We start from the raw sequence: 27,623 nt of genomic DNA, 5'->3' as shown, positions 1-27,623 counted from the left end.
CGGGAATAAATTAGCCAATCAGCGGCGAGTAACGGAGAGGTGAACCAATCAGCGAGCCAGACTATCCGAATGCCCGCCTCCTTATTTGAGTGACAGTCATAACAGCCTATAGAAACTCGGAGCGCTGAGCATGGCGGGGTTCTAACGTCGCTCCCGGTGTCCCCCCGTGTCCCCGTAACGGAGCCCACGGACACGCGGTCCCAAAAACGCCTTTATTGCCCTCAAACGCCGCCGCATTCCCGGCAGGTGCCTGGGTGGGAGGACCCCCAGGTGCAGGGGCGGTAATCCCGGCGGTGTCCCGGTGGCGCTCAGCGGGTCCCCGCGGGGCCATCGGCGGCGTCGGGGGCGAAGAGCTCCCGGTAGAGCGGCGGGAAGGCGGCCGAGACCCCCGCGGGGTGCAGGCGGCGGAAAGCCTGAACCTGCTCCAGGTGCTGCGAGCACAGAGCGCGGAGCCGGCCCGGGGCGGGCAGCTGCGGGGACACGGCGGGGACACGGCTGGGACACCGCGGGGGACAAACGGGGACACGGCTGGGACACCGAGGGACACACGCGCGGGGAACCCCCCGACCCAGGGTCGCCCCCAATGTCCCCAAATTCCCCCCTCATGCCCAAAGATCTCCAGGGACCCCCCCCCCGCGACCCCCATGTCCCTCCTTGTCCCCTCCCCGATGTCCCCGTGTCCCTCGATGTCCCGGTGTCCTCTCCCCGATGTCTCGGTATCACCCCCCAGTGTCCCCCCGTGTCCCTTCCCCGGTTTCCCCCTGTCCCTCGATGTCCCCGTGTCCCCTCCCCGATGTCCCCCCTTGTCCCCTAACCCGGTGTCCCCGTGTCCCCTCCTCAGTGTCCCTCGATGTCCCGGTGTCCCTGCCCGGTGTCCCCGTGTCCCCTTCCCGATGTCCCGGTGTCCCCCCCCGGTGTCCCGGTGTCCCCACCCGTGGCAGGATCCCCTCGCGGCGGGTCCGGCGCAGCAGCCCCCGGAAGGCGACATCGATCTGTCCCTGCAGCCGCGCCACCCGCGGGCGGTCCTGCAGCCACGGCCGGCCTGGGGACAGCGGGGACACGGCTGGGGACACGGACAGGGACACGGACAGGGACAGGGACAGGGACACGGGCAGGGACAGGGACACGGACAGGGACACGGACAGGGACATGGGGACAGCGGGGACAGGGCTGGGGACACGGACAGGGACAGGGGCAGGGACAGGGACAGAGTGTGCGGACACACAGGGACAGGGCTGGGGACACGGACAGGGACATGGGGACAGCGGGGACACCGACACGGCTGGGGACAGGGACAGGGACAGGGACAGGGCTGGGGACAGGGACAGGGTGTGGGGACATGGAAGGGGCGTGGGGACACCACGGGGTGTGGAGACAGGGGCGTGGGGACACGGACAGGGCATGGGGACAGCAGGATGGGGACAGGGTGTGGGGACAGGACAGGTGTGGGGCAGGGACAGGTATGGGGACAGGACAGAGGTGTGGGGACAGGGACAGCAGGATGGGGACAGGGTGTGGGGACAGCGGGATGGGGACACAGACAGGGACACGGACAGGACGTGGGGACATGGACAGGGGTCTGGGAAGACGGACAGAGGTTTGGGGGCACCCTAGGGACAGTGTGGGGGACACTGTGGGGACATCTTAAGGAGGCCTTGGGGGACACCTTAGGGACATCTAGGGACTCCTTAGGGACACCCCGGGGATACCTTGGGACATCTAAGGGACACCTTGGGGACACCCCGGGAACACCTTAGGGACACCCGGGGACATCCTGGGAACACTATGGGGACACCCTGGGGACACCTTAGGGACAGCTTGGGGACACCCTGGGACACCTTAGGGACACTGTGAGGACACTTTGGGGACACTTTGGAGACACCTGGGGACACACCGCCGCCTAGGGACAAACCCCATTTGGGATTTGGGGAACACACAGGGAGGGACACGGGGCAGGGACACGGAACCGGACAGGGGGTGGGGACACCGGGGGGACACTCGGGGACACTCGGGGACAGCGGCTGACCGGCGTTGAGCAGCAGCAGCGCGCTCAGCAGCGCCAGCTCGCTCTCGGAGCAGCGCAGCGCGCTCAGCCCCCGCGCGAAATCAAACACGGACGCGACGAGCTCGGGACACCCTGGGGACAGCGCGGTGTCACCGCTGTCCCCAAGCGTCCCCCGGGTGTGTCCCCAAGTGTCGCCGCCCTACCCAGCGAGCGGAAGAGCTCGGGCCCCGCCAGTTTGCCCTCGAACAGCACCGTGCCCGTGGTGGCATCGAAGGCGCGGCACATGCGGAGCAGGACAACCTCCATGGCACCTGTCACCGCCACAGGGAGGGGACAGCCAGGATGGCACCGGCGACACCGCCACCGGCCACGGGGGGGCGCGGCGGGGGTGGCCCCGGGCGGTGTCACCTCGGCAGGGAGGGTGGAGGGGGAGTTTGGGGACTGTCACCTCAACATGGGACACAGGGGATTGTCACAAGGGCAGGGAGGGTGGAGGGGACATTGGGGGACTGTCACCTCAACATGGGACACACGGGATTGTCACCTCGGCAGGGAGGATGGAGGGACTGGGGCTGGGGACAATGGGGTGGGGTGGCCCTGGTGTTGGGGACAAGGGGTCATGGTGGGCCTGGAGCTGGGGACAATGGAATGGGGTGGCCCTGGTGTTGGGGACAGTGAGATGGGGTGGCTCTGGGGTTGGGGACAATGCGGTGGGGTGTCCCTGGAGCTGGTGACAATGGAATGGGGTGGCCCTGGGTCTGGCGACAGTGGGTCATGGTGTCCCTGGGGCTGGGGACAATGGGGTGAGGTGGCCCTGGAGCTGGTGACAGTGGAGTGGGGTGGCCCTGGTTTTGGGGACAGTGAGATGAGGTGGCCCTGGAGCTGGTGACGAGGGCACAGGGTGGCCCTGGGAGTGGGGACAGAGATGGGGTGGCCCTGAGGCTGGTGACTATGGAGTGGAGTGGCCATGGTGTTGGGGACAATGGAGTGGGATGTCCCTGGGGCTGGTGACAAGAGCACAGGGTGGCCCTGGGGTGACAAGGGTCATGGTGGCCCTGGCGCTAGGGACAATGGAGTGGGTGGGGACAAGAGCACAGGGTGGCCCTGGGGCTGGTGACAATGGCCTGGGGCGTCCCTGTGAGCGCACACCAGGGCCCGGGGTGGCCCTGGCTTGGTGACAGTGCCACGGGGACACGGCGGTGGCCGCGTACCCGCCTTGAGCAGGACGATCTGGTCGTGCTGGCTGAGCTGCAGGAAACCGCGCATGCGCTTGGCGAACTCCACCACGCGCTCGATGGCCTCGGTGACACGGCGGGCACAGCGCTGCCACATGGCGGCCATGGGCTGCGGGACAGCCGTGTCACCGCTGGGGACAGCCGTGTCACCCACCCGCCCCTGGGGGCAGCCGTGTCACCCCTGTGTCACTCACCCATCCCTGGGGACAGCTGTGTCACCCACCCACCCCTGGGGACAGCCGTGTCACCCCCGTGTCACTCACCCATCCCTGGGGACAGCTGTGTCACCCCTCTCTGGGATAGCTGTGTCACCCACCCTGGGGACAGCCGTGTCACCCCTGTGTCAGTCACCCATCTCTGGGGACAGCCGTGTCACCCACACCCTGGGGACAGCCGTGTCACCCACCCTGGGGACAGCCGTGTCACCCATCTCTGGGGACAGCCGTGTCACCCCCGTGTCACCGCTGGGGACAGCTGTGTCACCCCCGTGTCACCCACCCCTGGGGACAGCCGTGTCACCCACCTCTGGGGACAGCCGTGTCACCTGGCTCTGGTAGGCGCGGATCTCCTCGGGGCTGAAGGTGGCCCAGCGGTGGCCCTGGATGTCCTCGGCACGGGGGTGGCACGTGGCACGGTGGGACAGCAGGACACTCTGTGTCAGCAGCTCTGAGGGGACACGGGGGTGGCACGGTGTGACAGCAGGACACTGGGGTGACACGGTGTGACAGCAGGACACTGGGTCACCGGCTCTGAGGGGACATTCAGGGCTTGGGGACAGCCGTGGGGACAGGGAGGGTGGCCCGGTGTGTGGCCTTGATGGATAAGAAGTCACCAGCGTGGTGGCATCTGGGGGATGACAGAGCCAGGTGCCACCACCATGGAGCACCCACAGTGACATCCCGAGGTGCCACCCCCGCAGGTGACACTCCCGGTGCCACTCACCGATCTCCAGCCCCGCCGGTGACTCCGGGACGCCGCCAGCACCGGGCAGAGGCACCGGCCCTGTCCCCGCTGTTCCCGCGCTGTCCCCGTCCTGTCCCCTCCTTGTCGCCTCCTCCGCGGGCCACGCCCTGCTGGGACAGCCCGCGGGGACAGCGGGGGACAGCGGGGGACAGCGCCCCAACGGGGGGGGCTGCGGTGGCACCGGGGCCGCCCGGTCCTGATCCCGCTTTTCCCATTTTTCCCCCTTTTCCCATTTTTCTCCTTTTTCCCCTTTTTCCCGGTTTTCCGGCCGTTCCCGGTTTTCCCGGGTCTGTTCCCGGTTTTGTTCCCGGTTTTCCCGGGTCTGTTCCCGGTTTTGTTCCCGGTTCTTTTCCCGCTTTTCCAGCTGTTCCAGCACCTCCGCCTGCAGCCGGTCCCGCCGCTTCTTGGACATGCGGCCGAACTTGACGGCTGCGGGGACAGAGGGGACAGCGCGGGTGGCACCGGGGACACCGAGCGGCACCGGCCCTTCCCCAGGGACACCTCGGGCTGTCCCCAGGTGGCACCGGGACAGGGGACAGGTGTCCCCAGGGGAAGGGACAGGTGTCTGCAGCTTTGGGGGACAGGCGTCACCAAATGTGGGGACACCAGGGGTGGGTCCAGCTGTCCCCAGGGTCACAGATCGATGTCCCCAGAGGGTACAAATGTCCCCAAGGGCACAGAGCTATGTCCCCAGGGTCACAGGGAGATGTCCCCTGTAGGTACACATGTCCCAAGGGCACAGAGCTATGTCCCCAGGGTCACAGGGAGATGTCCCCAGGTAGTACAGCTGTCCCCAAGGGCACAACCTGATGTCCCCAGGGTGACAGGGTGATGTCCCCAGGGGTTCCAGATGTCCCCAGGGACAGTCCCTGGTGTCCCCAAGGGTTACAGCTGTCCCCAGGGTCACAAGGCAATGTCCCCAGGGGCACAGATCGATGTCCCCAGGGTCACAGGGTGATGTCCCCAGGGACAGTCCCCGGTGTCCCCAGAGGGTCCAGCTGTCCCCAAGGGCATAGAGTGATGTCCCCAGGGTCACAGATCGATGTCCCCAGGGGCAACAGATGTCCCCAGGGAGTTCAGGTGTCCCCAAGGGCACAGATTGATGTCCCCAGAGGGTCCAGCTGTCCCTGGGGGCACAGAGCAGTGTCCCCAGGGACAGTCCCCGATGTCCCCAGGGTCACAGGGCGATGTCCCCAGGTAGTACAGCTGTCCCCAAGGGCACAGATCGATGTCCCCAGGGTCCCAGACTGATGTCCCTAGGGCGGTCTAGCTGTCCCCAGGGGCAGAGCGATGTCCCCAGGGTCACAGAGCAGTGTCCCCAGGGACAGTCCCCGAAGTCCCCAGGGTCACAGAGCGATGTCCCCAAGTAGTACAGCTGTCCCCTAGGGCAGAGATCGATGTCCCCAAGGGCACAGATCGATGTCCCCAGGGCACAGATCGATGTCCCCAGGGTCCCAGATTGATGTCCCTAGGGGGTTCTAGCTGTCCCCAGGGGCAGAGCGGTGTCCCAAGGGACAGTCCCTGGTGTCCCCAGTGTCCCCTCGCTGTCCCCGCGCTGTCCCCGCGGTGTCACTCACCGTCGCGGGACATGCCGAGGCGCAGGCACTTCTGCAGGCGGCAGTGCTGGCAGCGCGTGCGGGTGGCGCGGTCGATGTCGCAGCGCTGCCCGCGGTGACACGCCAGGCTCGGCCCGCGCCGCTCGCTGCGCCGGAAGAAGCCCTGCGGTGGCACCGGTGTCACCCGTGTCACCAGTGTCACCCGTGGCGCCCCCACACCCACCCGTGACACCCCCCGTCTCAATGTCCTCATATCCCACACAACCCCAATGTCCCCCCAATGTCCCGTAGGTCCCCACGTCCCCCCTCGTGTCCCCAATGTCCCCGTATTCCTCCATGTCCCCATGTCCCCCCTTGTCCCCAATGTCCCCATGTCCCCAGTGTCCCAATGTCCCCCCAATGTCCTTTTGCTCACCATGTCCCTGCTCGTGTCCCCAGTGTCCCCCATTGTCGCCATATTCCGCCATGTCTCCATGTCCCCAAGTCCCCCCTTGTCCCCATATCCCCATGTCCCCAATGTCCCCCTTGTCCCCCTGCTCCCCAAAGTCCCCATGTCTCCCCTCATGTCCTCATGTCCCCAATGTCCCCAAGTTCCCCCATGTCCCCATGTCCTCCCCTCATGTCCCCATGTCCCCATATCACCATGTCCCCAATGTCCCCATATCCCCAATGTCCCCCAATGTCTCCCCGTGTCCCCCCCGTGTCACCTTGCAGCCCTCGCAGGTGATGACCCCGTAGTGCACCCCGGAGGATTTGTCCCCGCAGATCTTGCAGGGAATCACCTCGATGTGGGCTGGGGGGACACGGGGACACTGACATGGGGACACTGGCATGGGGACATTGGGACAGGGACACTGACACGGGGACACTGGCACGGGGACACTGACACGGGGACATTGGCATGGGGACATTGGGGGACATGTGGCATGGGGACGCACTGGCACGGCGGTACCCTGTCACCACACGGAGGCTCTGCATGTGGCACATCCCACAGTTGTGGCCACCCCTGTCCTGCCGTGGTTCAGGTGTCCCCATGGGCTCGTGTGTCACCCGTGGGACCGAGTGTCACCTGTGGGACCAGGTGCCACCTATGGACTTCTGTGTCACCTTTAGGAGCGAGTGTCACCCGTGGCCTCACGCGTCACCAGTGGGACACGTCCCCTGTGTCCTCACGTGTCACCTCCCGGTCCCCCGTGGCCGCTGCCACCCCCGTGTCCCCTCCGTGCTGACGTCACCCCATGGCTTCCTGTGTCACCTGTGCCACCCACGGTGTCACACCCACTGTCCCCTGTGGTCACAGCGGGCTCCAGTGCCACCCCTGGGCTGGGGGGTACCCAGTGTCCCCAATGTCCCCAATGGTGTCCCCAATGTCCCCAATGGTGTCCCCCTGTCACCCTGTGCTGGCGCTGCCGGAGCCACAAAGCCACAACTGGGACACGGCCCCGGGGCAGGAAACGCGCGGGGCCCAGTACGGGACTGGGGAGCTCCCAGTATGGCCCAGTATGGAACTGGGGAGATCCCAGTATGGAACTGGGGAGATCCCAGTATGGCCCAGTATGGAACTGGGGAGATCCCAGTATGGCCCAGTATGGAACTGGGGAGATCCCAGTATGGGACTGGGGAGATCCCAGTATGGCCCAGTATGGAACTGGGGAGATCCCAGTATGGGACTGGGGAGATCCCAGTATGGACCAGTATGGAACTGGGGAGATCCCAGTATGGAACTGGGGAGATCCCAGTATGGCCCAGTATGGGACTGGGGAGATCCCAGTATGGAACTGGGGAGATCCCAGTATGGCCCAGTATGGGACTGGGGAGATCCCAGTATGGAACTGGGGAGATCCCAGTATGGCCCAGTATGGGACTGGGGAGATCCCAGTATGGCCCTGGCCTGGTACCGACACTTGTGCAAGGCTCTTGCACAGCTGCACACGCATGTGACACACCCAGACATGCGTGTCACACATGTCACACATGTGATCCCCCCCGAGACACGCGTGACAACCCCGGACACGTGTGTCAACCCCGCCACCAGCGTGTCACCCCCAGACGTGTGACACCCCACTCACATGTCACCCCCGGGACACGTGTGACACCCCACGGACACACGTGACACCCCACGGACACGTGTGACACCCCACGGACACGTGTGACACCCCACGGACACACGTGACACCCCCCACACGTGTGTCACCCCCGCTCGCTCCCCCCGCCCCCTTTTCCTCCTGCCCCAGTTTTTTGGGGCCGGCGCCGCCCGCGCATCCGGCCCGGGGGGGCCCGGGGGGTACCGGGGGGTACCGGGGGTACCGGGGGTACCGGAGCCCGGGTTTGGGGGCGCTGAGTCAGCCCCGCGCCCCGAATTACTCAGCCCGTGCCGGGAAGCGGCGGGCGGAGGGCACCGGGGGCACCGGGAATGGGGAAAATCGGGAGAACCGGGGCACCCACGGGAACGGCGGCTACCGGGGAATCTGGGGCAAGCACCGCATTTAGGGGAACTGGGAGAACCGGGAGCACCGGGGACACCGGGGAATGGGAAAAACTGGGGGCACCGGGGCACCCACAGCACCGGGAAACCGGGGAACCGACGGTACTGGTGGTACCGGGGAACCGGCGGTATTGGTGGTACCGGGGAACCGGCGGTACTGGTGGTACCGGGGAACCGGCGGTACTGGTGGTACCGGGGACACCGCAGCCCTCGGGAGCACCGGGGATTCCGCGGGTACCGGGGGGATCTGGGGCACCGGGAAACACCGGGGGCACCTCAGTCCCACCGGCACCCGCCGGACTGGGGACACTGGGGACACTGGGAGCACTGGGGACACTGGGGACACTGGGGACACTGGGGGACACTGGGGACACTGGGAGCACTGGGGACACTGGGAGCACTGGGAGCACCGGGGGTGTCCCTGCCCGGTGTCTCCTCCCGGCACCGGCGGCAACCGGCGGGAGCGGCAACTGCACCAGTGCCACCAGTAAGGGACTGGGACGGACTGGGAACGAACTGGGAAAGAACTGGGGCACACCAGTAAGGGACTGGGACACACTGGGACACACCAGTAACACACTGGGACATAACAGTTACCCACTAAGGCATACCAGTAACGAACTGGGATGGACTGGGACAGACTGGGACACACCAGTAACGGACTGGGACACACCAGTAACACACTGGGACAGACTGGGACACACCAGTATCGAACTGGGACACACCAGTAACACACTGGGAACGAACTGGGACAGACTGGGACACACCAGTATCGAACTGGGACACACTGGGACACACCAGTAACACACTGGGACACACCAGTATGGAACTGGGACGCACAACCCCTCACCAGTATCCGCCATCCCCATCTCCAGACCCCCCCAGTCCCATCACCTCGGGCGCTGTCACCTCCCTGTCCCCACAAGCCCTGGGGACACCCCGGGGTCCCCTCGGGCACCGCGACACGGAGGGGACAGCGGGGACAGGGAGGGGACAATGGGGGACACAGAGGGGACAGGGAGGGGACAATGGGGGACGGGGGGACACCGGGGACACAGAGGGGACAGGAAGGGGACAATGGGGGGACAGGGAGGGGACACAGAGAGCACAGAGAGGGGACAATGGCGACATGGAGTAGGCAACGGGGACACGGGGGGACAGCGGGGACAGGGAGGGGGCAATGGGGGACACGGAGGGGACACCGGGGGGACACCGGGGACAAGGAGGGGACACAAAGGGGATACGGAGGGGACATGGAGGGGACACCGGGGACAAGGAGGGGGCAATGGGGACACAGAAGGGACATGGAGGGGACACGGGGGACACAGAGGGGACAGGGAGGAGGCAATGGGGGACGCAGAGGGGACAGGGAGGGGACACCGGGGACACAGAGGGGACAGGGAGGGGGCAATGGGGACACGGAGGGGACAGGGAGGGGACACCGGGGACTCTGAGGGGACACGGAGGGGACACAGAAGGGACACGGAAGGGACATGGAGGGGACACGGAGGGGGCAATGGGGACACCGGCGGGACAGGGAGGGGACAATGGGGGGACAGGGAGGGGACAATGGGAGACGGGGGGACACCGGGGAAACAGAGGGGACACGGAGGGGACAGTGGAGACAGGGAGGGGACAGAGAAGGGACAGCGGGGACAGCGCTGGGGACACGGAGGGGACACAAAAGGGACAATGGGGACACGGAGGGGACAGCAAGGACACAAAGGGGACAGTGGGGACACAAAGGGACACAGAGGGCACCCGGAGCGTCCCCAGCGCCCCGTGCCCGTTTCCCGGGGGGCTGTGGCGCTGTCGCGGTGCCACCTGCGCGTCGCCGCCGTTGTCACCGCAGGGTCCCCCCCGGGTCCCCCCCCCCGGAGCCGCCGCCGCCACATCAAGGGAGGGACCCGCAGGTGCGCGGGGGGAGCGGGGACACGCGGGGACACGTGTGACACATGTGTGACACCTGGCACATGCGTGTGGGGCTGTGACATGTGTGTGACAGGCTGTGACACCCGTGCGCGGCTGGGACACATGTGTGAGAGCGTGACACACGTGTGACAGCCTGTGACACACATGTGACACCTGACACGCATGTGGGATGTGTGACACGGGTGTGTGACCTGTGACACACGTGTGCACACTGAAACACACGTGTGCAGCCCGTGACACAACTGTGCTACCCAAAACACACATGTACACCCCAAACCCAGCGTGTGCAGCCTGTGACACACTCGTGTGCCCTGCGACACACATGTGCATGCTGTGACACGCGTGTACAGTGTGAAACACACGTGTGCAGCCCGTGACACACCCGTGTGCCCCCTAACAGGCTTGTACGGCCTGTGACACGCGTGTGTGCCCTGTGACACGCCTGTGCGTGACAAAACATGCGTGTGCAGCCCGTGACACACCCGCGCTGCTGTGACACACGTGCATCTGTGACACGCTTGTGTGCACTGTGACATGCGTGTGCACCCTGAAACACGCGTGTGCATCCCGTGACACACGTGCGTGACCTGTGACACACGCGTGCACCCCAAAACACACGTGTGTAGCCCGTGACACACCCGTGTGCCCCGTAACAGGTGTGTACGCCAGTGACACACGTGTGTGCCCCGCGACACACCCACACAGCCCATGACAACGTTGTGCCCCGTGACACACACGTGGAAGCTGTGACACACCTGTACACACTCATGACACACTCATGCGCCCCCCACATCCCCAAATCCACCTGCTCACACGCGTGTGCACCCGCTGCAAACCCCAACCCACCCTGCCCTTGCACACGCGTGTGCAAACACCCCCCCACCCCCTGCGGGCTCCCTCCCCTTGCACGCTCGCTCCAACCCATCCTTGCACGCCCGCCTGCACTCCCAGACCCCCCCACCTTGCACACTCACCCCCATCCTTGCACGCCTGGGGGTGCACACTCACTCAAACCCCCTCCTTGCACACTCACTCGCGCTCCCAGACCCCCCTTGCACACCTGGGGCCCCCGCCCTTGCACACCACATCCCCTTGCACACCCACCCTGCCCCCCCCCCCTTGCACACGCGCGTGCCCCGCACCTCTCATGGCTCCGCTTCCCTCCCAGCCCCAACCCGGGCGCGGCCCCTTTAAGGCCTCGGGGCTCCCCCCCCCCCCCCCAAATTTGTCGCCGCCCCTCCCCCATCCCCCCCAATGTCCCCGCCCCTCCCCCCCCCGGCATCCTGCCCCCCCCCCCCCCAAAAAAAAAAAAAAAAAAAAAAACCGCGGGAAATTTCCGAATTGCCCCGCAGGGAAACTGAGGCACGGAACGGATGGGGGGGGCGGGGCGGACCCCAAATCCTCCCAAATTTCCCAATTTTGGGGTGCAAGGACTCCAGAGTTGCCAATTTTGGGGTACAGGGACCCCAAACTGCCCAAATTTTGGGTGCAGAGACCCCAAATTGTCCAAATTTTGGGGTACAGGGAACCCTTGACTTCCCAAAGTTCCCAATTTTGGGGTTCAGAGACCCCGAACTCCCCCCTGGCTCAGTTTTGGGGTACGGGGACCCCCCCAATGTTCCCAGTTTGGGGTGTAGGGACCCCAAATTTCCCATTTTTTGGTACAGGGACCCCAAAGTTCCCAATTGTGGGGTACAGGGACCCCCCGAGCCCCCAAAGCTCCAACTTTTGGGGTTCAGAGACCCCAAACTCCCCCTGGACTCAATTTTGGGGTACGGGAACCTCCCAAAGTCTCCAAATTTTCATTTTTTGGGTACAGGGACCCCAAATTTCTCAATTTTGGGGTGTCCACCATCCCCCCAGGACCCAAAGACACGGACACAGGGTGCACGGCCGTGATGGCCGGACACTTGGGACACTGGACACGGGGGGACATTAGGGACACAGGTGACTGGGACGGGAGGCGGGGCACGCAGATGGACAGGAGGAAGGAGGTGGTGCAGCTGCATAAGGCCGGACAGGTGACAGTGGGCACGGGCCAAATGTGCCACTCACAGGGATGGGACTTGGGCCCCAGAGTGCCACTGGGGCACAGGGTGTCCCCAATGTGCCTGCACAGGTGGCTAGTGGTGCACAGGTGGTCACAGGTGACAGTCATCCCCAATGTCCCCTGCCCGTGCAGTGGTCCCATGTCCAGTGTCCCTGGATGAAGAGCCCTGGGGACAGAGGGGACACCTCAGGTGGGGACCCACAGTGTCCCCAAATGTGTCCACCCCATGTCCAATGTCCCTGCCCTGTCCCAATGTCCCCAGGGCCTGTGTGAGCGTTGTCCCATGTCCGTGTCCCAAGCCCATGTCCCAGTGTCCCAATTCCCAGTGTCCATGTCCCCAGGCTGTCCCCAGTGTCCCAATGTCCCAATGTCCCCTCACCGGTGGCCTTGGCGTGCAGCGTTGTCCCCTCAGCGTCCCACAGGTCACAGCCCAGGAAGAGCTTCCGGCCCTGGTGGCGCTGCAGGAACGCCTCGAGCAGGAGCACCGAGAGCAGGGGGACGGGCCTGGGGACAGGAGGGGACATTGGGGACACACAGTGACACCAGAGCCCCCCTGTGCCACCCCTGTCATTGTCACAGCCCCCCCGTGTCACCCTGTCACTGCCATGGCCCCCCGTGTCACACTGTCACCCCCTGTGCTGCAGGAGCACCGAGAGCAGGGGGATGGGCCTGGGGACAGGAGGTGACACAGGGGACACACAGTGACACCAGGGCTCCAAATGTCACCCCTGTCATTGTCACAGCCCCTCTGTGTCACCTCTGTGTCACCCTGTCACTGTCACAGCCCCTGTGTCACCCCTGTCCCCCCCTGTGCTGCAGGAGCACCGAGAGCAGGGGGACGGGCCTGGGGACAGTGGGGACACACAGTGACATCAGGGCCCCCCCGTGCCACCCCTGTCACTGTCAGAGCCCCCAATGTCCCCTTGTGTCCCCCACCCCCCGGTCACCTCAGTGTCCCCCTGGTCACTGCCATGTCCCTCTCCTGCCCCCCTGGCCACCCCGATGTCCCTTGTGTGTCACCCCAGTGCCACCTTGTGTCCCCTTGTCCCTCCCCTTGTGCCCCCTCCCCGGTCACTCCGGTGTCCCCTGTCACTCTCATGTCCCTTTGTGTCCCCCTGGGTGTGTGTCCCCTGCCCTGGGGACACTCAGGTCACCTTTGGGGACATTTGAGACACCCTTGGGGACACCTTGGGGACACTCAGACCCCTCCTGGTGACATACCCTGACCCTTTGGGGACACTCATACCACCTTTGGGGACATTTGAGACACCCCTGGGGACACCTCCTGACCCTTTGGGGACACCCCTGGCCCTTTGGGGACATTTGAGACACCCCTGGGGACACCTCCTGACCCTTTGGGGACACTCAGACCCTTCTTGGGGACACCCCCTGTCCCTTGGGGACACCCTTGGGGACACCTTGGGGACATTCAGAGCCTCCTTGGAGACACCCCTGACCCTTTGGGGACACTCAAGCCACCCTTGGGGACATTTGAGACACCCTTGGGGACACTCAGGCCCTCCCTGGGGACACCCCCGTCCCTTGGGGACACCTTGGGGACAGCGTGGGGACAGTGGCACTCACTCCAGGTAGTCGATGCTCAGGTTGGCTGTCACCACCCGCCCGGCCACCGCCAGCGCCAGCGTCCCCAGCGAGGTGTCAATGAGGGTGGCGATGGCACCGCCGTGCGCCAGCCTGGGGACACGGGGACGTTGGGGACACTGGGGACAGCATGGGGACATTGGGGACATTGGGGACAGCAGGCACAGCATGGGGACACTGGGGACATTGAGGATAAAAGGGGACACTGGGGACATCGAGGACAGCAGAGGGATAGCAGGAAGAGCAGGGGGACATTGGGGACATTGGGGACAGCAGGGATAGCAAGGGGACAGCAGGGGTAGCAGAGGGACACTGGGGACAAAATTGGGGACACTGGGGACAGCAAGGGGACATTGGGGACACTGGGACAGCAGGAACAGCAGAGGGACATTGGGGACAAAAGGGGACATTGGGGGACATGGGGACAGCCGGGACAGCAGGGACAGCACAGGACATTGGGGACAAAAGGGGGACAGCAGGGACAAAAGGGACTGGGGACATTGGGGATATCAGGGGGACATCGGGGACAGCATGGGGATATTGGGGACATCAGGGGGACAGTGGGAAACAGGGACAGCTGGGGGACATTGGGGACACTGGAAACACTGGGGACAAAAGGGGACACTGGGGACAGCAGGAGGACATTGGGGAGGGACATTGGGGACATGGGGACAGCAGGGGTGACATGAGAGGGACATCAGGGGACATGGGAGTGACAGACAGGTGGCAGCAGCGTCACACAGAGGACAGGAGGTGACAATGGGTGGCAGTACAATGACATTAGGTGACAATGGGTGCCACTCACCCCAGGTGCCACAGGAGGTGACAGCAGGTGACAGTACATGACAATAGCTGACAGTAGGGGACAATGGGTGACAACGGGTGACAATGACTCATCCCGGGTGTCCCTCGAGGTAGGGCCCCAGCTGGCACAGTAGGTGACAATGGGTGACAATGGGTGACACTGGGTGACAATGGGTGTCACTCACCCCGGGTGTCCCTCGAGGAAGGGCCCCAGCTGGCACAGGAGGTGACAACAGGTGACAGTAGGTGACAGTGGGTGACAGTGGGTGACAATGGGTGACAATGGGTGACAGTACATGACAGTAGGTGACAATGGGTGACAGTAGGTGACAGTGGGTGACAGTAGGTGACAGTGGGTGACAGTGGGTGACAATGGGTGACAGTAGGTGACAGTGGGTGACACTGGGTGACAGTAGGTGACAGTGAGTGACACTGGGTGACAATGGGTGCCACTCACCCCGGGTGTCCCTCGAGGAAGGGCCCCAGCTGGCACAGGCAGCGCAGGCGGCCCTTGGGGACACTCATGAAGGTGACGAACTCGAAGCCGTCCCCGTCGCCCTCGATGGCCCTCGGGAACAGCCGCGTGTCCCTGTCCCTGTCCCTGTCACCGGCACCGGCACCGGGCTGCACCAGCATCTCTGCGGGGACAGCGCTGTCACCGGGCTGGGGACACCGCAGGGGCTGGGGACACTGGGGACATTGGGGACAATGATGACATAGGGACCTACACAGGCAGTGTTAGGTGACATCGGGGACATGGTGACACAGGTGACAGTGGTGACGTGGGTGACACAGGTGACAGAGGTAATAAGGGTGACACAGTGACAGTGACATGGTGACACAGGTGACAGTGGTGACACGGGTGACATAGTGACACAGTGACACAGGTGACACAGTGACATGGTGACACAGGTCACATGGGTGACACGGTGACACAGGTGACAGCGACAGGTGTCAGTGACACAGCGACAGTGACACAGGTGACAGGTGACAATGGCAATGACAGTGTCACTCACAGGGACAGTATCTCCGGTAGCTCAGCAGCTGTGCCCATGGTGACACAGTGACAGTGACAATGACAGTGATACAATGACACAGGTGACAATGACAATGACACAGTGACAGTGACAATGACACAGTGACACAGGTGACAATGACAGTGTCACTCACGTGGGCGGTATCTCCGGTAGCTCAGCTCCCGTGCCCAGCCCTCGTCCCGTGCCCATGCTGACACAGTGACAGTGACAATGACAGTGATACAGTGACACAGGTGACAAAGACAATGACACAATGACACAGTGACAATGACACAATGACACAGGTGACAATGACACAGTGACAGTGTCACTCACGTGGGCGGTGTCTCCTGTAGGATGGCACCTGTGTCCAGCCCTTGTCCCATGCCCAGGACAATGACAATGACACAGTGACAATGACACAATGACACAGGTTACAAAGACAATGACACAATGACAATGACACAGTGACACAGTGACAATGACAATGTCACTCACGTGGCCGGTATCTCCGGTAGGATGGCACCCGTGCCCAGCCCTCGTCCCATGCCCAGGACAATGACAATGACACAGTGACACAGTGACAATGACACAATGACACAGGTTACAAAGACAATGACACAATGACAATGACACAGTGACAATGACAATGACACAGGTGACAGTGACAATGTCACTCACGGGGCAGGTACTGTCGGTAGCTCGGCACCCATGTCCAGCCCTCGTCCCGTGCCCAGGACAATGACAATGACACAGTGACAATGACACAGTGACACAGGTTACAAAGACAATGACACAATGACAATGACAATGACACAGTGACAATGTCACTCACGGGGCAGGTACTGTCGGTAGCTCGGCACCCGTGTCCAGCCCTCGTCCCGCGCCCACTCCAGCAGCTCCCGGTGCCGCTCCCTCATGCGCTCGCTCCAGCCGGGGTTGGGGACAGCCAGGTCCCGCGGGGGGGGACACGGACGGTGGCAGCGGCGCCGGGGACAGGGGACAGGGGACAGGAACAGGGCCAGCGCCCGGGCACCGCGCAGCATGGCCGGGGTGGCACCTGGCACCGAGATGTCACTGTGATGTCACTGTGATGGCACCGCAATGTCACCGGGATGCAACTGCGATGTCACCGGGTTGTCACCGAGATGTCACCACGAGGTCACCGCAATGACACCACGATATCACTGTGATGTCACTGTGATGTCAGCATAATGTCACAGCAATGTCGCCACAATGTCACCGCAACGTCACCGCCACCTCCCTGCAATGTCACAGCAATGTCGCCACAATGTCACCGCGACGTCACCGCCACCTCCCTGCAATGTCACAGCAATGTCACCACAATGTCACTGTGATGACACCACAATGTCACCGCAGTGTCACCATGGTGTCACTACAATGTCACCAGGGTCACCTGCAGGGATGGCGGTGACACCACCAGTGTGTCACGCTGCTCAGTGACATCACACAGGGACAATGATGTCACTGCTGGTGTCACACGTGCAGTGTAGTGACGCTGGGGATGTCACACCTGGTTGGTGATGTCACTGGTGATGTCACACACGGCCGGTGATGTCACACCTGGTTCCTGGTGACATTGGTGATGTCACACCAGCCACTGAACTCGCTGCCGACGTCACTGCTGCTGTCACACCTGGTCAGTGACGTCAGCCGTGCTGTCACACCCGCCGGTGATGTCACCACCGGTGTCACACCAGCCCCCGCCCCGCTGCCCGTGACGTCACCCGTCCGCCCCGCCCCCAGCCAATGTCACCGTGTCCCCCCCGGGTCCTTGTCCCGCTCTGTCCCCCCTGCCCGGCCCTTCCCGCTCTGTCCCCTCCCTGTCCCCCCGCTCTGTCCCCCCGTGTCCCCCCCGTGTCCCCTCCCTGTCCCCAGCCCTGCTCGGACCCGCGCACGCCGCAGCCCCGCCCACCGCCGGGACGTCACGGCTCTTCCGGGTTTCCCCGCTTCCGGGGCGGGGCCTGAGAGACCGGAAGGGAGCGGTGTGGAGCGCTGCGGAGAGAAACCCGATAGAGACCCCATAGAAACCCTATAGAGACCCTATAGAAACCCTATAGAGACCCCATAGAGACCCTATAGAGACCCTATAGAAACCCTATAGAGACCCCATAGAAACCCTATAGAGACCCCATAGAAACCCTATAGAGAACCCTACCGGGAGAAACCCTCAGAGAGAGACCCTACAGAGACCTATGGAACCCTATAGAGACCCCATAGAGACCCTATAGAAACCCCATAGAGACCCCATAGAGACCCTATAGAGAGAAACCCTATCGAGACCCATAGAAACCCTATAGAGACCCCATTGAAACCCTATAGACACCCTATGGAACTCTATAGGGACCCTACAGAGACCCTCCCTATAGAACCTTATAGAGCCCTGTAGAACCCTATAGAGACCCTATGGAGACCCTATAGAGAACCCTATAGAGACCCTGCAGAGAGCCATATAGAACCCTATAGAGACCTTACAGATCCTCTCTAGAGACCTATGGAACCCTATGGAGACCCTATAGAGCCCCTATGGAATCCTATAGATCCCCTATGGAGACCCTATGGAATCCTATAGATCCCCTATAGAGCCCCTATAGAGCCCCTATGGACCCCACTGTCACCCCACACAGCTCCCCCACAGCCCCAAGTGTCCCCAAAGGGACCCCAAAGTGACAAGGGAACCCCAAAAGGACCCCAAAAGAGAGCCCGGAGTGACAGGGACCCCAAAGAGACCCCAAAAGGAATCTCAAAGTGACCCAAAGGGGACAGGGACCCCAAAGAGACCCCAAAGTGACCCCAAGAACAGCGAGAGCCCGGTTCATACAAAACCCTTTATTGGGGGGTCAGGGCAGCACCCCAGGGTGGGGGGCACCCATGGGGGGAGGGGGGGGACAATGAAGGGTCCCACCAGAGCTGGGGGCACCCATGGGTGGGGATGGGGGCACCCATGGTGGGGGTCAGGGCCCCAAATCAGGGCCAGGACCCCAAAGGGGAATCAAGGCACACATTTAGGGTTAAGGGATGATCCAAGGTGGGGTTTGGGGTGACACCCTAAGATGGGTGGGGGGCACCCATGGGTGAGGGGCACCCCAATCCCCCCAGGGGGGGGTCTCAGCTTGCAATGGGGGGGGGGTCAGGACCCCCAGGTGGGCTCAGGACCTTTGTGGGGAGAGATCAGAACCCCAAAGGGGGATCAGGGCACACATTTAGGGTCAAGGGATGATCCAAGGCAGGTTTGGGGTGACACCCCCGGGTGGGTGGGGGGCACCCATGGGTGGGGGGGTCTCAATCCTCCGAGGGGTTCAGGACCCCTGGGTGGGCTCAGGACCTTTGGGGGAGAGTCAGGACCTTCATGGGAAAGGTTCAAAACCCCAAGGAAGGATCAAGGCACACATTTAGGGTTAAGGGAGGATCCAAGGCGGGTTTGGGGTGACACACGAGATGGGTGGGGGGCACCCATGGGTGGTGGGGGAGGTTCATCACCCCTTTGGGGGGGTCTCAGCCCATCAGGAAGGGTTCAAAACCCCAAGGAAGGATCAAGGCACACATTTAGGGTTAAGGGAGGATCCAAGGCGGGTTTGGGGTGACGCCCCCGGGTGGGTGGGGGGCACCCATGGGTGGGGGTCTCAGCGGTGGCTGCGCTGCTTCATGTGCTGCACGAAGTAGTCGTTGCAGGCGATGGTGAGCCCGGCCACCAGCGAGAAGAAGCCCTGGAAGCCGACGCGGCCGTCGCGGCTCTGCTCGACGTCCCGCAGGATGCGGTCCAGGGCGTTGGGGTCGCGCTGGTTCTGGGGGAAAAAACGGGGAAAATGGGTCAGATCCTAAATGGGAATGGGGTCAGATCCTAAATGGGAACGGGGTCTGATCCTAAATGGGAATGGGGTCAGATCCTAAATGGGAATGGGGTCCCACAGGATCCACTCCAGGGTGTTGGGGTCCCACTGGTTCTGGGGGAAAAAATGGGGATGGGGTCAATCATAAATGGGAATGGAGGGAATGGGGGATCATCACCCCCTGGTCCCAGGGTTTATGGGGTTTCATCCTGGGGTTTACGGGATCTGATCCCGGAGTTCTGTGGGATCCAGTGTGGGGTCTGTAGGGTTTGATCCCAGGGTTCTGTCTGGTTTGGTCCCAGGGTTTATGGGATCCCATCCCAAGGTTGATGGGGTTTGATCTTGGGGTTCTGTAGCTCCCATTGATCCCATCCCATGGATCCAATCCCATAGATGAAATCTCATGGATCCCATCAATGCCAGCCCATAGATCTCACCTCCATGGCTCACATAGATCCCATCCCATAGATGAAATCTCATGGATCCCATAGATCTCATGGATCCCATCTCATGGATCTCACCCCATGGCTCACATAGATCCCATCCCATGGATCCCATAGATGCCATCTCATGGATCCCATCCCATCCCATCCCATCCCATCCCATCCCATCCCATCCCATGGATCTCATCTCATGGATCCCATAGATGCCATCCCATGGACCCCATAGATCCCACCCCATCCCATGGATCCCATCCCATGGACCCCATGGATCTCATGGATCCCATCCCATCTCATGGATCCCATCCCATCTCATGGATCCCATCCCATGGATTTCACCCCATGGCTCACATAGATCCCATCCCATCCCATCCCATCCCATCCCATCCCATGGATCTCATCTCATGGATCCCATAGATGTCATCCTATGGATCCCATCCCATGGATTTCACCCCATGGATCCCATAGATCCCATCCCATCCCATAGATCCCACGCCATGGATCCCATAGATGCCATCCATGGATCATCATCCTACATGGATCCACAGATCCACCACCTGGATCAATGCCAGGCCATGGATCCAGATCATCCATCCCTCCCATGGATTCACCATGTCTAGATCCCATCGCTGGTCCCAGTATGGATCATCCAGTGATCCGGCGATCCATGATCCCATCCCATGGTCACATATGATCCATCCCATGGCCACATGATCCCATCCCATCACCATGATTCCCCATGGCTCACATAGATCCCATCCCATAGATCCATGGACCCATAGATGCTCATGATCCCATCTCATGGATCCCCATGGCCCAGGGATCCCATCCATGATCCCATCCCATGGATCCTGCCCATCCCATCCCATGCATCCCATCCATGGATTCATCCCATGATCCCATAGATTTCATGATCCACCATGATTTCACCATGCTCACATAGATCCCATCCCATCCCACTGATCCCATCCATGGATCCATCCCATGACCATAGATGCATCCATGATCCCCATCCCATGGCTCCATAGATCCATCCATGGACCCCATCCATCTCATGGATCCCATAGATCCCATCAGGATCCCATGATCCACCCATCCCATGGACCATCTCATGGATCCCACAGATCCCATCCATCCCATGATCCCATAGATCCATCATGCCCATGGTCCCATAGATCCCATCCGGATCCCATCCATGGATCCATAGATGCCATCCCATGGATTCACCCATGGATCCACAGATCCCATCCCATCCATGGACCACATGATCCCACCCCATCTCCATGGATCCCATCCCAACCTCCATGGATCCCATAGATGCCATCCCATGGATCTCATCCCATGAATCCCATAGATCCCATCCCATCCCATCACCATGGATCCCATCAGATCCCATATCCCACCCCATCCCATGGACCCATCCCACCCCATGGATCCCATGGATGCCATGACCCCACCCCATGGACGCCCTGGACCCCCCAGAGCCGTGCCCACCTCGAGGAACCCCGGGAACTCCTTGTCCATGAGCGCCCTGAGGTCCTCCTTGGCCAGGTGCTCCTTGTCCCCCGCGTACTTGTGGAAGGTGAACATCAGCGTCTCCATGGCGTGCTCCAGCTGCGACGGCATCCTGACCCTGGGGCTGCCAAAATCCCGGTGGGAGAACCAAAAATCATACTGGGAACCCCAAAAATCCCAATGGGAACCCCAAAAACACTGATAGGAACCCAAAATCCCAATGGGAAACACAAAAATCCTGATAGGAACCCAAAATCCCAATGGCAAACACAACTTCCTGAGGATAATCTGAATTCTGATAGGGAACCAAATCCCATGGCCTGTAGGGAACCACCTGAAATCCCAATGGGAAACCCAAAATCCCAATGGGAAACACAAAAATCATACTGGGAACCCCAAAAATCCCAATGGGAAACACAAAAATCATACTGGGAACCCCAAAAATCCCAATGGGAAACACAAAAATCCTGATAGGAACCCAAAATCCCAATGGGAAACACAAAATCCTGATGGGAAACCTGAAATCCCAATGGGAAACACAAAAATCCTGATGGGAAACCTGAAATTCCAATGGGAAATGTGAAATTCCTGATGGGAACCCAAAAATCCCAATGGGAAACACAAAAATCATACTGGGAACCCCAAAAATCCCAATGGGAACCCCAAAAATCCTGATGGGAACCCAAAATCCCAATGGGAAACTCGAAAATCCTGATGGGAACCCCAAAAATCCCAATGGGAAACACAAAAATCATACTGGGAACCCCAAAAATCCCAATGGGAACTCAAAGTTCCTGATGGGAAACCTGAAATCCCAATGGGAAATGTGAAATTCCTGATGGGAACCAAAATCTGATGGAACAAATTCCTGATGGGAACCAAAAACCCATTGGAAACTTGAAATTCCTGATGGGAACCTTAAAAATCCCAGTGGGAAACTTGAAAATTCTGATGAGAACCCAAAAATCCCAGTGGGAAACACAAAAATCATACTGGGAACCCCAAAAATCCCAATGGGAAACACAAAAATCCTGATAGGAACCCAAAATCCCAATGGGAAACACAACAATCCTGATGGGAAATCTGAAATTCCTGATAGGAACCCAAAATCCCAATGGGAAACACAAAAATCACACTGGGAACCCCAAAATCCCAATGGGAAAACCAAAAATCATACTGGGAACCCCAAAAATCCCAATGGGAAACACAACAATCCCAATGGGAAACACAAAAATCATACTGGGAACCCCAAAATCCCAATGGGAAATACAAAAATCATACTGGGAACCCCAAAATTCCTGATGGGAACCCCAAATATCCCATTGGAACCTCAAAAGTCCCAATGGGAACCCAAAACTCAAATTCCTCCTGCCACCCCCCAAAATTCCTCTTGGGTCTCCCAAAATTCCTCTTGAAGTCCCCAAAATCCCTCCAGGACCCCTAAAAATCCCCCTGGACCACCCCAAAATTCCTCCTGGGACCCCCAAAATCCCTCCAGGACCCCCCAAAATTCCTCTTGGGACCCCAAATCCTCCAGGACCCCTAAAATCCCCCTGGACCACCCAAAACCCCACCTGGGACCCCAAATCCCACTGGGACCCCAAATTTCTGTTTCCAGCCCCAAATCCCTCTGGACCCCAAAAGTCCCTTGGACCACTCATCCCACTGGACCAAATTTCTGTTCCACCCCCAAAATCCCTCCAGGACCCCCAAATCCCCTGGACCCCCCAAAATCCCTCCAGGACCCCCAAAAGTCCCTTGGAGCCTCAAAATCCTCTGGGACCCCTCCAAATCCCTCCAGGATCCCCAAAAGTCCCTTGGACCACCCAAATTCCTCTGGACCCCCAAGTTCCCCTGCGCCCCAAAATTCCTCCAGGACCCCCAATGTCCCCTGGACCACCCCAAAATTCCTCCTGGGACCCCAAAAATCCGCCTGGGACCCCAAAATTTCTGTTTCCACCCCCCAAAATCCCTCCAGGACCCCCCAAACCCCCCCATTCCCGCCCCCTTTGGCCGCGGATTTCCCGGGAATGGCCGGGAATGCTCCGGCCGTGACTCAGCCCCGGGATGGGGCGGGGGGGGGGACACGAGGGGGACACCGGGGACACGTCCCGAGGGTGTGGCCGTGTCACCCCCCCCCCCCCTTGGGGACACCCCGGTGACTCATTGGGGGGGGGGGGGAGGGGAGGGACCCGCCCCCCACCCCAAAAAAAAAAAAAAAAAATCATAAAAAATGAAGGGATCCACCCTAAAAATGACCGAGGGAAAATGAGGAAGAGTTGAGAAAATGGGAAACGCCCCAAAAAAAGAGGAATGGCCTAAAAAAAAAGGAGGAATCCCGCCTAAAAAAAAAAGAGAGAATCGTAAAAAAGGAGGAATTCCCTTAAAAAGGAGGAACCCCCACTCCCAAAAAAGGAGGAAAACCCTAAAAGGGAGGAGTCCCCACAAAAAGGAGGAATCCCCTAAAAGGGAGAATCCTAAAAAGGAGGAATCCCCCCAAAAAAAAAAAAGGAGGAAACCCCTAAAAGGGAGGAATACCCCCAAAAAGGAGGAATCCCCTAAAAAGGAGGAACCCCACTCCAAAAAAAGGAGGAAACTAAAGGAGGAGTCCCCAAAAAAGGGATCCCTAAAAAGAAGAATTCCTAAAAAGGAGGAATCCCCTAAAAAAGGAGGAATCCCCTAAAAATTAGGAATTCCCTTAAAAAGGAGGAACCCCCACCCCAAAAAAAGGAGGAAACCCCAAAGGAGGAGTCCCCAAAAAAAAAGGAGGAATCCCCTAAAAGGGAGAATCCTAAAAAGGAGGAATCCCCTAAAAAGGAGGAATCCCCCAAAATAAAGAGGAATCCCCTAAAAAGGAGAATTCTAAAAAGGAGGAATCCCCTAAAAAGGAGGAATCCCCCCAAAAAAGGAGGAATCCCCTAAAATGGAGAATCCTAAAAAGGAGGAATCCCCTAAAAAAGGAGGAATTCCCAAAATGAGAGTCTCCCAAAAAAGGAGGAATCCCCCCAAATAAAGAGGAATCCCCTAAAAGGGATAATCCTAAAAAGGAGAAATCCCCTAAAAAAAGAGGAATTCCCAAAATGCCCCCCCCTAAAACAGGTGGAATAACCCCAAAAGTGACCCCCAGGGAAAGAGGGACCCTAAAAAAAAGGGGAACCCCAAAAAAAGGAGGAACCCCCCCAAAAGTGACCTCAGAAAATGGGGAACCGCCCCAAGAAGGGGGAACCCCAAAAAAAGATGGAACCACCCCAAAAGTGAAGATCCCAAAAGGGTGGGACCCCCCAAAAAAAGGGGGTTTGGGGATGGAGACCCCCCAAAGTGGGGGGACAGGGATGGGGTCCCCCCAAGTGATGCTCAAAATTCTCCCCCCAAAATCGAGGAGCGGGACCCCAAATTTAGGGACAGGATTGATCCCCCCCAAAAATGGGGTTTGGGGATGGGGACACCCCAAAAACGGACACAGGGATGGGGCTCCCCGGTACCGTTACCGGGCGGGGGACCCCAAATCAGAATTGAGACCCCAAAGCGGGATTTGGGGATGGGGTTCCCCAATATTGGGGTGCGGGACCGACCCCCGTTCCCGTTACCGGGCGGGGCACCCCAAATCAGAATTGAGACCCCAAAGCGGGATTTGGGGATGGGGTTCCCCCATTTTGGGTTTCAGCACCGACTCCAGTTCCCGTTACCGGGCGGGGCACCCCAAACCGGGATTCCCCATTTTGGGGTTCAGGACCGACCCCCGTTCCCGTTACCGGGAGGGGGACCCCAAATCAGAATTTAGACCCCCAAACCGGGATTTAGAGATGGGGCTCCCCAATTTTGGGGTGCGGGACCGCGTACCCACTCCCGTTACCGGGCGGGGCACCCCAAAGCGGGATTTGGGGATGGGGTTCCCCAATTTTGGGGTTCAGAACCGACCCCCGTTCCCGTTACCGGGAGGGGGACCCCAAACCGGGATTTAGAGATGGGGTTCCCCAATTTTGGGGTGCGGGACCGAGTCCCCATTCCCGTTACCGGACGGAGAACCCCAAATCTGAATTTAGACCCCAAACCGGGATTTAGACCCCAAACCGGGATTTGGAAATGGGGCTCCCCAATTTTGGGGTGCGGGACCGAGTCCCCATTCCGTTACCGGGCGGGGCACCCAAATCCCGCTTTGGGCATGGGGTTCCCCATTTTGGGGTTCAGGACCAACCCCCGTTCCCGTTACCGGGTGGGGAACCCGAAATCAGAATTTAGACCCCAAACCGGGATTTGGGGATGGGGTTCCCCATTTTGGGGTTCAGCACCGACCCCCGTTCCCGTTACCGGACGGAGAACCCCAAATCAGAATTTAGACCCCAAACCGGGATTTCGACCCCAAACCGGGATTTGGAAACGGGGTTCCCCCATTTTGGGGTGCGGGACCGATCCCCCGTTCCCGTTGCCGGGGGTGCCGCTCTCTCTCACTCACCGTGCGTGCGGGGCTCGGTGCTCGGTGCCGGTGGCGGTGGCGGTGCGGGCAGTGCCGGGGCGCGGTCCGGCCCGGGATAGGCACGGCGGGGGCGGGCCGGACTGGGGGGGGGCTCGGGGGGGGCACCGTGACTCACCGGGACCGCCCGGACACCGCCCGGGCACCGCGCCCCGCCCCGGGCTGGGGCCCCCGAGCGCCACCAGCGCCAGCCGGGATGGCGGGGACACACCCGGGACACAACCGGGACTGCGGGGACACTACCGGGACCCCCCTGGATACCGGGGAGCCTCCCCCAGATCCTCCGGGGATACCGGGGACACTTCCCGGGACAGCCGGGACACCACCGGGGACAGCGGGGACACCCCCGGTTCTGTTCCGAGACCCCCTGGATACCGGGGACCCTCTCCCAGATCCTCCGGGGATACCTCCGGGTTTTGTTTCGGGACCCCCCGGTATAGCCGGGACACCACCGGGGACACTCCCTGTTCTCTTCCGGGACCCCCCTGGATACCGGGGACCCTCCCCGGATCCTCCGGGGATACCGGGGACACCCCGGGGACACTACCGGGACCCCCCTGGATACCGGGGAGCCTTCCCCAGATGCTCCGGGGACACCGGGGACACCTCCGGGTTTTGTTTCGGGACCCCTCGGTACAGCCGGGACACCACCGGAGACAGCGGGGACACTCCCGGTTCTGTTCCGGGACCCCCCTGGATACCGGGGACCCTCCCCCAGATCCTCCGGGGATACCGGGGACACCTCCCGGGACAACAGAGACACCCCCGGTACAGCCGGGACACCACCGGGGACAGCGGGGACACCCCCGGTTCTGTTCCGGGACCCCCTCCAGGCACCGGGGACCACCCGGGAGGAAGCACCGGTGTGACCCTGGAGAACTCCCCCGTGTCCCCCCACGGTGTTCCCCCAATCCCGGTGTCCCCCCCAACTCCCGGGGGGGCCTCACCGAGGTTCCCCCCCCGCCGCCCCCGGTTCGTTCAGGGCCCGGCGCCGCGGTGGCGCGTGCCGCGCTAATAACGCTAATTACAATAATTACAATTACAATCGTTCATGGCCGCGCCCCGAGGCAGCCGAGGTGAAGGGGGGGGGGGGGACACACCCAGGTCACCCCCAATGTCCCCTCCCTACCGTGCCTCAGTTTCCCCACCCAGGAAGGGGCAAAGGTGAAGGGCCGCACCCATGGGTGGGGGCGGGGAGCGCTCGGGGCCATGGGGGTGGCATTGCCCCCTTTCCCCCCCCCGCTATTGTCGCCTCCTTGTCGCCAGGGTGTCCTCCCCGCCCTCAGGACGGGCTCCTCCTCACCCCACATTATCCCCCCGCGTATCCCCCCCCTCAATCAACCCCACCCCACCGCTCTCTCTTCCCTCACAGGAACCCCCTGATCCCATCTCCACCCTCCTCTCCTCACCCCGTCCCTCAAGAACCAAAACACCCCAAAAATCCTCAAAATCTCCTCAACCCCCCCCTCCCAGATCCCCCCTTGCTGCCCTCAGTTAAGATGGCGGCGCCTCCGCCTCACGATTTCCAAGATGGCGGCCGCGCCGCCACGCGGCCCCGCGCTGCCAGGCTGCCCTCACTCAAGATGGCGCCCGCCCCGTGCAAACCAATAGCGCTGACGCCAACAGCAGTAACCCGGATGTAGCCGCCATCTTGCCCTCACCCAACATGGCGCCGCCCTTCCTGTGTTTCCCTATGGG

General features: G+C 61.2%; 3 protein-coding genes across 5 annotated transcripts; all 3 read right to left on the bottom strand.

Moving 5' to 3' along the window:
• Positions 1–216: 216 nt before the first annotated feature.
• RORC (RAR related orphan receptor C) lies at positions 217–6,600 on the bottom strand. 3 transcript variants are annotated; one of them, XM_064732538.1, is made up of 9 exons: positions 6,467–6,600; positions 5,781–5,922; positions 4,183–4,632; positions 3,785–3,906; positions 3,217–3,349; positions 2,209–2,316; positions 2,027–2,137; positions 933–1,042; positions 217–470 (listed from the first exon to the last, which is right to left on the bottom strand). In XM_064732538.1, exons 1-9 carry the CDS (start codon positions 6,590–6,592, stop codon positions 309–311), a joined length of 1,464 nt encoding a protein of 487 aa, XP_064588608.1. In that variant the 5' UTR covers positions 6,593–6,600; the 3' UTR covers positions 217–308. The 3 variants fall into 3 exon arrangements, with proteins under 3 accessions (XP_064588608.1, XP_064588609.1, XP_064588610.1); XM_064732539.1 differs by lacking the exon at positions 2,027–2,137; XM_064732540.1 differs by lacking the exons at positions 2,027–2,137; positions 2,209–2,316.
• A 5,730-nt stretch (positions 6,601–12,330) lies between these two features.
• Positions 12,331–17,608, bottom strand: LOC135457607 (acyl-coenzyme A thioesterase THEM4-like). The gene is made up of 7 exons (XM_064732314.1): positions 17,560–17,608; positions 17,183–17,305; positions 16,484–16,912; positions 15,090–15,270; positions 13,811–13,921; positions 12,606–12,730; positions 12,331–12,392 (listed from the first exon to the last, which is right to left on the bottom strand). The coding sequence occupies exons 3-7, from the start codon at positions 16,692–16,694 to the stop codon at positions 12,331–12,333; spliced, it is 690 nt and encodes a 229-aa protein (XP_064588384.1). The 5' UTR covers positions 16,695–16,912; positions 17,183–17,305; positions 17,560–17,608.
• Positions 17,609–18,483: 875 nt separating this feature from the next.
• Positions 18,484–26,186, bottom strand: S100A10 (S100 calcium binding protein A10). Its single transcript, XM_064732484.1, has 3 exons — positions 25,908–26,186; positions 21,434–21,578; positions 18,484–19,454 (listed from the first exon to the last, which is right to left on the bottom strand). Exons 2-3 carry the CDS (start codon positions 21,563–21,565, stop codon positions 19,293–19,295), a joined length of 294 nt encoding a protein of 97 aa, XP_064588554.1. The 5' UTR covers positions 21,566–21,578; positions 25,908–26,186; the 3' UTR covers positions 18,484–19,292.
• Positions 26,187–27,623: the final 1,437 nt, after the last annotated feature.

Source organism: Zonotrichia leucophrys, chromosome 25, assembly GCF_028769735.1.
Source record: "Zonotrichia leucophrys gambelii isolate GWCS_2022_RI chromosome 25, RI_Zleu_2.0, whole genome shotgun sequence".
NCBI classification, from domain to species: domain Eukaryota; kingdom Metazoa; phylum Chordata; class Aves; order Passeriformes; family Passerellidae; genus Zonotrichia; species Zonotrichia leucophrys.
The sequence above is the reverse complement of the archived record's forward strand: the minus strand, read 5'-3'. Positions and strand labels throughout refer to the sequence as shown.